At 54.4% G+C, this 10,716-nt stretch overlaps 1 protein-coding gene across 1 annotated transcript; it reads left to right on the forward strand.

The window, feature by feature from the left end:
• Positions 1 to 1,665: 1,665 nt before the first annotated feature.
• On the forward strand, positions 1,666 to 5,043 carry LOC109307783 (uncharacterized family 31 glucosidase KIAA1161-like). The gene has a single exon (XM_019531864.1). It carries the CDS (start codon positions 2,154 to 2,156, stop codon positions 4,266 to 4,268), a length of 2,115 nt encoding a protein of 704 aa, XP_019387409.1. The 5' UTR covers positions 1,666 to 2,153; the 3' UTR covers positions 4,269 to 5,043.
• Positions 5,044 to 10,716: the final 5,673 nt, after the last annotated feature.

The raw sequence follows: 10,716 nt of genomic DNA on the forward strand, positions 1-10,716 counted from the left end.
GAAGTCTTGCTCCTGAGGGAACCCAAGTTCATCATGGTCTCGCGGGGTTGAAGAGATCTGAAACTGCTGTGGCCGGACCAGGAATGGGTTAGGGTTAGGGTTAGGGTTAGGGGTGGGTATGATGGGACTCAGCTAGGGTTAAACAGAAAAGACAGAAAAATGTGTTTTGCCTGGCAGATTGAGAAGCTCAGCTGGCAATGGATGCTTGTGTGGGCAGCAGGAGAACAAGAAGCCTCCGAGTCCCTGGGTGACTCCCGTGCTTGGCTGGCCAACACGAGAGTCTCTCTGCTGGCGTCTGCACTGCAGCCAGCGCTCGGCAGATCCACTTCCCTGCTTTGCTGGAGTCTGGAGACCCCGAGCCTTTGCCACTCGGCTCAGTCCATGGCTGTCCACATCTGTGCAGAGCTGCAAGCCAGCAATGCCAATCGTCCAGGCCTTCGGTTGCCCATAATGAGTGCATCCTCTACCCCATAGCTCCCTCCTCCATGCCAGCCTGGGGCCCGCCCACTGTCTCCCCCGGCATGCCTCTTTTATACTTCTAGGGCTGGATGGAGCTGGAAATGCCTGGCTTCTTGCCTTTAAAGGGCAGCTGTCCTATTCTAATGTGGGGAAATGTGGCTTCATCACAGACAGGGGCTGCCTTATCTCCTCTTAACAGCATCTAGCCCCACAGGACCCCAAACCAGAATTGGGGCGCCTCGACCCTACAGCAAATAACGAATTTCCCCTGCAGCCCCAAAGACCACACAAGGTGGGCATAAGAAATTGCCCTTGCTTGGGGATCGAGTTTTTCCATTGCCATCCTCTCTGTTTGGAGTCAAGGCCGTGCAGAGAGCAGAGAGGAAACATTTTGGTTTGCAAAGTCTTATTAAAAATCCAGCCGCTCATTTAGGTCGCTTGGAAGCTGCTCCGGCTGATATTGAGCTCTGACTGCTGGTACTTTTAATGGAGCTTGCAGCAGCATAGCATTTCTATATTTAGGCACTTCTGTCATTGAGAAGGACGTGATATATTTGGAGATACTTAAGGTATGGCTCAAGCTTGCAAGCTTACAGCTGAATTGCTTTTCCTACCATCCACAAGGTGCTTCTGGAAGCTTTCCTCCCCCCAAGCCCTTTACCCTCCACACTGCTACAAGGCCTGTGCTTTGGTGTTTGGGGTCTGCTGCTTCATGGAATAACCTGACATGTTTAAAACCTGACAGGGGTCTTTGATTCTTAAAAGCCTCTTCGTTTTGCTCAGAGTCCAGTTCAAGATTTGGTTGCTTGACAGAGAAAATGTCACCAGTGCCTCCTGGGGAGGTGTTTCAATGCAAAGAGCGCTGGGCTGGGACTGGGGACAGCTGGGTTCATTTCCCAGCTCCGATGCGCTGCTGGGACCAGTGGTGTGACCATTATGAAGTGACGTCCCTCTTCCGTGCATTCATTTCTCCTGCCTCCCTCCATTGGTCTGGTATTTGGACTGCAGGGTCTTCGTGGCAGAGGTTTTCTCTCTCCTGACAGGTGAATGCAGCAAGGGCCTGATCTCCTGCAGCCGTGCAGTCGTGCCCTGTGGAAATAAGCCTCCTCCACATGCCCGCTGGGAATGAAGCAGCGAGCGCACACCCGGGGGTCCCCTGTGCTGCCCATCACAAGCACGCAGGAAGCTCAGGTCCGCAGCGCGGCGCGGGAGTGCGCCAGGGCTTCCTCCCTGCCTCCTTTCCCGGGTCGAGGTGCAGAGCAGAAACTGGTGGGCAAAGCTATTTCTGCAGCGGTCTCTGCCACCCGCCCTTATTTAACCCAGAGGCCGCTCTCTGCTCTCACCCCAACCCCCGTGCTTGGCTGAGCCGAGCCGGGCTGCAGCCAAGAGAGGCTCACAGGAGCCTTGGCACATCCCCGCTGGGGGAGCTGCATTTTAACAGCCCGCGCCCAGGAGCCAGCAAACAACTGGAACTGGGACAGCTGAGAGACACAGGGAGCTCCTACCTTGGAGGGCCTTGTTTTATTAGCAGGATTCAATGCTTTGTTTGCTGTCCATACCGGCTTTCCCCAGTTGTATTCCAGGCACCAGCATCCAGGATTGAATAGACTCGGAGGGGACGTTTCAGCTCCCTTCGTAAATCAAATCTCGCTTTCCTTACTCCGCCTGGGGAGCCAGAGAAAAACTAGCAAGTAATGAACAAAGCTTCCAGACGCAAGGTTCGGCTTCCATGCCTCATGGAAAATCAGCCTATTCATCCACAGGAGACCGCCACGGGAACCCCTTTGCCTGAATGCTTTACCCCAGCAAAGCAGGAGCCGTCCAAGGAGCTGAGGCCCATGATTGGGACGATAACCGCAGGGCTCCTGTTGCTCATTGCGGCGGTGGTGGCGTGGTGCTATTACACGGCGTCGCTCAGGAAGGCGGAGCAGCTGAAGACGGAGCTGATGGACTTGAGGAAGGACGGGTTCATCATCAAGAACCAGGACGGGGAGGTGGTCTTCAGACTGGCCTTCCAGTCGGGCACCCTCGACCTGGAGTCCTGCTCCAAGGAAGGGGAGATCTTAACCTGCACCCGGTCGGACAAGGGCAAGCTGAACTTCTTCATCCAGACCGTCAAGCACAAGGACACGGTGATGTGCTACCGTGTGCGCTGGGAGGAGTTCGTGGCGGACACGGCGGTGGAGCACACCATGTTCTGGGAGGACGCGCACTGGTACGGGGGCTGCGAGATGAGCGTGCAGCACTGGCCCATCCGGCTCCCGGGGTACCAGGAGCCCGCGCCCTTCGTGACGAGCGACGTGTACTCCTTCCGGGACAGCTTCGGGGGCATCCTGGAGCGGTACTGGCTGTCCTCGAAAGCGGCCGCCATCAAGATCAGCGACTCGGTGCCCTTCCACCTCGGGTTCAACGCCACCGAGCGGTCCCTTTTCTTCCAGGCCCGCTACAAGGATTCCCCCTACAAGCCCCCCCTGGGGCAGCAGCCTTTCCCGGAGCTGAGCTACAGGGTGTGCGTCGGCTCCGACGTGACCTCCATTCACAAGTACATGGTGCGGCGGTATTTCAACAAGCCGTCCAAGATCCCGTCGGAAAACGCCTTCCGCTACCCGATCTGGTCCACCTGGGCCCGCTACAAAAATGACATCGACCAGGACAAAGTTCTCGATTTTGCAGGAAAGATCAAAGTGCATGGGTTCACCTGCAGCCACATTGAAATCGATGACATGTACACGCGTGCTTACGGCGATTTCGAGTTTGACCCGGGGAAGTTCCCCAACGTGACGGGCATGTTTCTAAAACTGAAGGAAGACGGATTTAAAGTTACGCTCTGGATTCATCCCTTTGTACACAGAGAGTCCTCCAATTTTGGCGTGGGGATAGAGAGGCAGCTGTTCATCAAGGAGCCGACGGGGAGGCTCCCCGCGATGGTGGAGTGGTGGAACGGCATCGGGGCCATCCTGGACTTCACCAACCCGGCGGCCCGGGAGTGGTTTCAGAGCCACCTGAGGCAGCTGCGCTCAAAGTACGGCATCTCGTCCTTCAAGTTCGACGCCGGAGAGACGAGCTACCTCCCGAAGCAGTTCAGCACCTTCCGGCCCTTGTCGGACCCCAGCATCTGGTCCCGCCGGTACACCGAAATGGCCATCCCCTTCTACGAGCTGGCCGAGGTTCGGGTCGGCTACCAGTCCCAGAACATATCGTGCTTCTTCCGCATCATCGACCGCGACTCGGTGTGGGGCTACGAGCTCGGCCTCAAGTCCCTGATCCCGACCGTGCTCACCATCAGCATGCTGGGTTATCCTTTCATTTCGGCGGACATGATCGGGGGGAACTTCTTCCCGAACAAGACAGAAGGAGCTGTTGAAATCCCCGACCGGGAGCTGTACATCCGCTGGCTGGAGCTGTCGGCCTTCATGCCCTCCATGCAGTTCTCCATCCCGCCCTGGCTCTACGACAAGGAGGTGATCGAGATTGCGCAGAGGTTCATGGAGCTGCACGAGTCCCTGGTCGCCCCTCTCCTGCTGGAGCTGGCCGGGGAGATCACGGACACGGGGGACCCCATCATACGGCCCATCTGGTGGATTTCCCCCAGCGACGAATCTGCCCACAAAATTGACTCCCAGTTCCTCATCGGGGACACGCTCATGGTGGCCCCCGTGCTGGAGCTGGGCAAACAAGAGCGCGACGTGTACCTGCCCGCCGGGAAATGGCGCAGTTACAAAGGGGAGCTGTTTGAGAAGACCCCGGTCCTGCTGACAGACTATCCCGTCGACCTGGATGAAGTTGCTTATTTCCTCTGGGTGTCTTAACGGGCTCCCACATCGGCTTCAAGCCTTCCAGTGGCTATCGAACTTTATGACTAAGGAAGCATTTTATGTCCTGAGATCAATACCCCATGCTATGTTATTATGGATAGCAATAACCATGGCACAGAGCGACTTCTGAATGGTAATATTCTGGGCACACCGCAATATTTTTATAAGCATTTTGTTAGTTGAAATGTCCCTTTTTAAAGCTTGAGCATCTCGGTCTTGGTATCATTTATATGTACAGCATAAGGAAAGCACAGATTCTGCTCATTATGTTCTCAGGGAGCAATGACTCGGACACTGTTTTTCTTTAAAGGACATTGTGTGGGCTGGTTGGTGACTCCGTCGTCCTGCTGATTCAATTTTATTTTTTTGCAGTATACGGTGGCTTTGCTCTTGGTGCTGGCATTGCTTACAGCAGAATAATTTTTAAGTATGAGTCATGCGATACTCCTGCAGAGACATAGACTCCTGCCACCAGCTCGTGTGACAGGTTTGCAAAGGGTGGCAGAGCCGTGGCAGCTGGCTGCAAACCCAGCGATCTCAGCACAAGGAGTTAAGGTTGACATCGGTCACAAACGTCTTGGCCTCCACTGGGGGAGATTACTGACTGATCTACCTACAGAAACCCAACAAGCCTATCTCTGGTGCCAATTTGTTAATCCATGTAATCCAAGCCTGCATTTTATTGACGTTGGAGATTTAACCCCCAAACCAGGGGGATGGAAGGATGTGCTTGAAACTTGTGCAGACTCTGAGTTCAGGGATTTCATTTCTTATACGTGCGAGACTCACGAGACCGACGTCGTTCCAGGCTTTGCCACTGACCTTGGGCACGCAAAGGGACCTCAGGAGACCAACTCGGCCACCTCTCCGCTCAGGACAGGAACATCCCTGCCTGTGCCTCAGTTTCCCCACTTGTGAAGTGAGGGTAGTGATGCTGTGCCATTCGATTTAATGCTGTCCCGTGCAATAAATGAGTGGGGGATTATGGCGACAAACGTAATGTTCTCTAAGACATATGCCTTTATCCTCTGGAAAAGCAATCTGCTCCCCGCTCCGTATGCCTTCCTGTGCAATAAACTTTCTGTGAAATGCTGTCCTGTTTGTCCTCACCATTTCTGAGTTGGAAAGATATCAAAATACCGGCAGGGGACAGGGCAAGGGCTGGGAAGACACGTTCTTCCCCGGCCAGTGGAAGTGACCAAACCTGATCGTATTCTGGGTATATCCTGGCTGGGATCTCTGTTATCAATGCATCCCAAAGGCTGTATCGGCCTTTTTTTAGTGGTAGTTCTGGGTCCCCAAGTGAATCCTTGCTAGTGCAAAGCACTGTACTTATTGCACATCTCATAGTAGCAACAAGTTGTTCACCACCGCTGTGCTGGAACCCAGATGTGATTGTTGGGATGCGTTTCTTATGGCAGAAAAAAATCAGATGCAACACAACAAACAGGACATGGTAATTTCGATGCAATGGGATTTCTTTTTTTTGGGTGGGGGGCTTGAACAAAACAGTTTTTCCCAAGCAAGAGATCTTCTTTAGCATGACCTAACCCCAGGCTCTGCTATGCAGAGAGCCTCTGCTGCATTTCCGGGCTTTCTTTTTCTTACAGCATTAAACATATGCAAACCTTCTGCCAGCTGGTTAATGGCAATAATAAAGACCTACCTAGGACCTCTGGGCTCCTTCTGGACAAATAATGGAAATGGTTTGAATTCCCATCCAGGAACCTGAGAAAGCTAATACCCTTTCCCTGCTTGCCCTGAACAGGCTATACTTCCCTACACCGAAGCACTTACAAGACTCTGTATTAGCAAGGAAATCTTTTAGAGGGGAAAGGCCACACAATCCTGAACTCGAGAAAACAAAGCAGCCAGACAGGTACTAACTAAAGAACAAAAATCCCCCCATCTGCCTGCCGGGTAGGCAGAGCTCTCCACACTTCCCGGCTCTTCCTCCGTCCCGCTGCTGAGTCCATGACTCCCCAGATTCACCCTTACAGCGATTATGGTGGTTTCCTAAGGTCCAAAGGAGGAATCGTAGCTCAGCATCCTAGGTAAATGAAGGCTTATATGGGAAATCTGCTCCCCTTTCACCCACAGAAGCAGCCCGGAGCTGGGAAACGTGGCCGTGGGGCGTACAGGAAAAACACAGGCAGGCGCTCGTTGAACTTAGAAATGCTGTCGTGCATCTCCTGCACCTCTGCCCTTGACTTCCGGATTTCCTAAAAAAGAGCGAATCAGTTTGATGTTTTAAAAAAGTGACACAGGTTTCGGGACTCAGGAACCTGTCCCCCTGTCTATAGCACTACTTAAAATTTCCTGATCTCTGAACCAAGAGTTCGAGAGTTTTTGCATTTCGTTTTGTCTCAGACCAACACAACTACCGAATACAGCCCTGAAAATATCCTGGCCTTCAGTGCATCTCTCCTCCTGGCAAGCCTGCAATATATGGCCTTGGCAAGGGCAAAACTGTACAAACGGAGGGGCAAGACTGCTTGTGGGCGACACCTTGTACTGGAACGACTGCGCGGTTCATATGGACACAGCCACGATTTTGGGGACCACTATACCATTCCTCAGGCCTCCGAGACAAGCAGACACAGCTGAGCTGAACGGCAACCTGGACAAACGCTTGTTAAGCAGGGTCATTATCGTCCGTAAAGAGCAGGGGTTAGCAAGTATCAGGAAGATTATAAAGGACCATGGAGTCATTATCTATGTTAAGTCCCTGGTGCTTAGAGTCCAATAAACTGGTCTCCTTGGGGCGCAGACGACAGGACAAGGAGCAATGGGCTCAAGTGGTAGGAAGAGAGATTTGGGTTAGATATTAGGAAAAGCTTTCTCACGCGGAGGGTGGTGAAGCACTGGGCCAGGCTCCCCAGAGAGGTGGTGCAGTCTCCATCCTTGGAGGTTTTGAAGCCCCGTGGAGGCAAAGTGCCCGCGTGCATGCACCTGCATGCCCCAGCCCAGCAGGTCCATCCGTGGGGGAGGGAAGGGATGGGCGCTCGACTGAGGCCCCCCGCAGTGAGGGGCGGTGCTGCAGAGGCAGGAGCAGGGGTAAGTCGAGTGGGGCCCCGGCTGGGTGGGACCTACCTCCTGGGGAGGTGCGCCCCCAAATAATTTCTTCTCGATCGCTTCCACCTTCCCTCCCCGCAGACTTACCTGCTGGGCGGCGAGGGTAGATCTTGGGTTGCTTTTAAATGCCAAAGGTGATCTCCCACTGAAAAGGTTGGAGACCACTGGTGTACATGATGCGAATATCCTGAGGGTTTTGTTGTGGGGGCTGATTGTTGTGGCAGGTCCGGCACGTCTCGCTGAGCTGGGGATGGGTCCCATTAGGTGCCTGTTGTTTGGCAGGGAGTTTACTTCTGCTGAGTTGGGCGAGGTGAAGGGGCTCTTGGAAGGTCACGAATTGTGGGGCGGGAGTGATTGCGGGTTTGGGGGACGCACGTGCCCTGTTCTTCATATTCTGGGCTGCAGCAGGACCAGCGCTGCGATGGGAAGGGTGCAGGGGCAGGCGGCAGAGAGAACAGCGTCTGCAGCCCAACCTCCAACCCCAAACCAGAGCCACAGCCACTGCCTCTCATCACACCTCTTGCAGCCGAATCCAAGAGGTGGCTGCTAGCCTCACCGCTGTCATCTCCATGGCTGAGGATGGCAATAGCTCCTCCTTTGCCTGCTGGTTGGATTGCTACGTCCTGGCTGGATATTAAGGACTGCATGGCTTTTTTCTCTGGCAGATGGTCCAGAAAGGGAAGTGAGGTAAAGAGATAGAAAGGGCACCCGTTTTATAGGTATGTAGGCACCTAATAGAGGAAGGTGCCCAATGGGACATTCAGGTGTTTCATGCTTTGTCCGAGGTGTAGCCCCTGGCAGGGATCCTGATCGTGACCTCAGGACCCAAGCCAAACGTCTTGCCTACAAGACGTTTGTCATCCCCACCCTTTTGTACAGGTCAGCAACACATCATCTGATATGACATATCAGCAACACTTCAAAGCTTTTGATTGTTACCACCAGTGATTTAATTGGAAACTGTGTTAATTAGAAGGACAAAAGAGCAAGCGCCACCAGCATCAAAGCCAGGTTTACTGGATGGGACATGTCCCAAGGATGCCTGACCACCTGCTCCTGAATCAGGTCCCATACTCCCAATTCACTGGTGGCCACTGCTCTAGAGGTGGACCAAAGAAGAGACCCAAAGACAGCTTGCAGGCCAGTCTGAAGAAATGCAATATTCATAGCAGTGCCTGGGACCCCGCGCACAGAAGTGTCCCCAGCGGTGCCGTGGTGTACGGTGAAGCACCCACCACTTTTAGGACACTCACCTCACCTTGGTGGCAGACAGATGAGAGAGACCAAGGGCAAGAGCTGGCCCGAGCCCACCAGGACCCGCTCCTTCCTCCTGGAGCTATTCACCACATCGCAGTCGCGGACCTCGGATCGTCGGCCACCTGCAGCCTACGGGTGTTTCGTGCCTGGTGCGGGCTCCCCAGGTCCTCCCCGTCACTAGCCCCGTTGCAGCAGGGGTGTTTGGAGCCAGCGATGTGTTTAGGAGTGCCCCGGCTCTCCCGTTCAGATGGTCCAGGCTGGGCCAACTCATCTCACCTGGCCCGTATGTCCAGGGCCACACTGGCAAAGGCACCCTCCTGAATTGCCCGCCACACGGCCAGGAGCAAGTCGCTGTTGCCTCCGGGCTGAGGACCATCTCCCACACCCACCCCAGGATCCTTTCTATTGCCCTGCCCCCCTGCTGCCCTGCTCAGCCCCCGCATTTGGCACCTGTCTCCAGTCACCTTACTAGAGCCTGGTCTTTGCCCTCCAGAAAATCAGGCCTTGTATCAGCTGCTATGCTGCAGCCAGAGAGGAACAAGCCTCGAAACCCAAGTCTTGGATCAAAGGACCAGCTAGATACTCATTATTATTATTTATGTTTCCATAATGCCTAGGAAACCGGGTCACCGGCCAGGACGGAAGCGCGCTAGGACTGGGGCTGAATGCGTGCTGGGACTGGGGACGGGAGCTGGTGCTAAGGGGAAAACAATTTTCTGGACACCCATGAAAGCACCGTGCAAAGGCAGCAGAGCCAGCGCAGCAGCATTGCACACGTGAGCGCGAGGGGCAAAATGCTCCCCCCGCGGCCTTTCATCTGGGGAGATGAAAGCAAAGCAGAGCTCAGCGCAGGGCTAAATATACCACCTTTCCTTTTGATACCTGCCGCAGGCTTCCTGCGAGCAGAGGAAAAGCGGTGTCTACCCACGCTCTTTGATCAGAGGAACTCCCCTTCAGTGCAGGCAGCTGCTGCTGGGAGCTGCACATCCAAGGAAAAGCGGGGCTAGCGATGCCCAGCGGCTTTGGAGGCGCTGCCTTTGGAGGAGTGCGGTGCCTTCAGCGCAAAGGTGACGCGCATGAAGCTGCCCCATGTAATGCAGTCCATAAGCCTGATCCAGGGTGCAGACTGGCCGTGGGGCCGGTGCGTAGAGATTCGGCCTGGCACCTGGGCACGAATCCTGACCCGTCCACAGACCTCCTGGGTGGCCTCAAGTCACTGCCCTGCCCGTAGTCTGGTCGGTCTGTTTAGATCATGGGCTGGGGAAGGGCTCCTCTGGCGTGCGCTTGTACAGCACATAGCACGGTGGGGTCCCTCGGGGCAGCTGCAGAGCTAATAATGGATGCACTGGACACAGGACTGAGGTCCTGCCAATTTGGGGTCATTAAAGAGCTTGTGACACGCGTATATTATTAGCTGCAAACTCCAGCTTGGGCCCTGGGAGGGTTTCCACTCTGCTTTCTTGACCCCCCTCTGCGGTTTCAGCTGGGCAGAGCTTCAGTTTCTGTCCCACGTGGCGCGCGGCATTGCTGTCTCAGGTCCAGCTAAGAGGTGGCTGCAGCTCTGTGCTGACTGAGCTGCATGAAGGCCTTTCGAAGCGACAGGCATGATGCCAGTTATGAGCGATGACCTCTCCATGCTATGAAACATCTGGGGGATTTCTTTTCCTTTTTAATGGCATCTTTTTGCTAGTGGGATTCTTCATTGGAGGGTGGTGAAGCACTGGAGCAGGTTTCAGACCAGAGGTGGTCTCCAGCCTTGGAGGTGTTTAAGACCTGGGTAGACAAAGTCCTGGCTGGGGTGATGTAGCTGGGGCTGGTCCTGCTTGGAGCAGGGGTTGGACTAGATGTGACCTCCCGAGCTCCCTGCTACCCTCCTTGTCTGTGATTTTTGCTATGAGATTTTGGCGAGTTCTCTTCGTTGTCCTGCTCTTATCCAAAAAGCTCACCCCGTTGCGATTTTAGGGCAGGGGTATTTATGCAGAGCCCTCCCGGGACCCTGCCTTGATTGGCAGATCATTAACTTTCTGCTTCGTGCTTGTTTATTGGCGCTGATCACTTATCTGAAAAATCACCTGGACTCGCTGGTAAAAATCATTCACGGTCCCTCTGC

This window comes from Crocodylus porosus, unplaced genomic scaffold, assembly GCF_001723895.1.
Source record: "Crocodylus porosus isolate Cpor-Errol unplaced genomic scaffold, CroPor_comp1, whole genome shotgun sequence".
Lineage (NCBI taxonomy): Eukaryota > Metazoa > Chordata > Crocodylia > Crocodylidae > Crocodylus > Crocodylus porosus.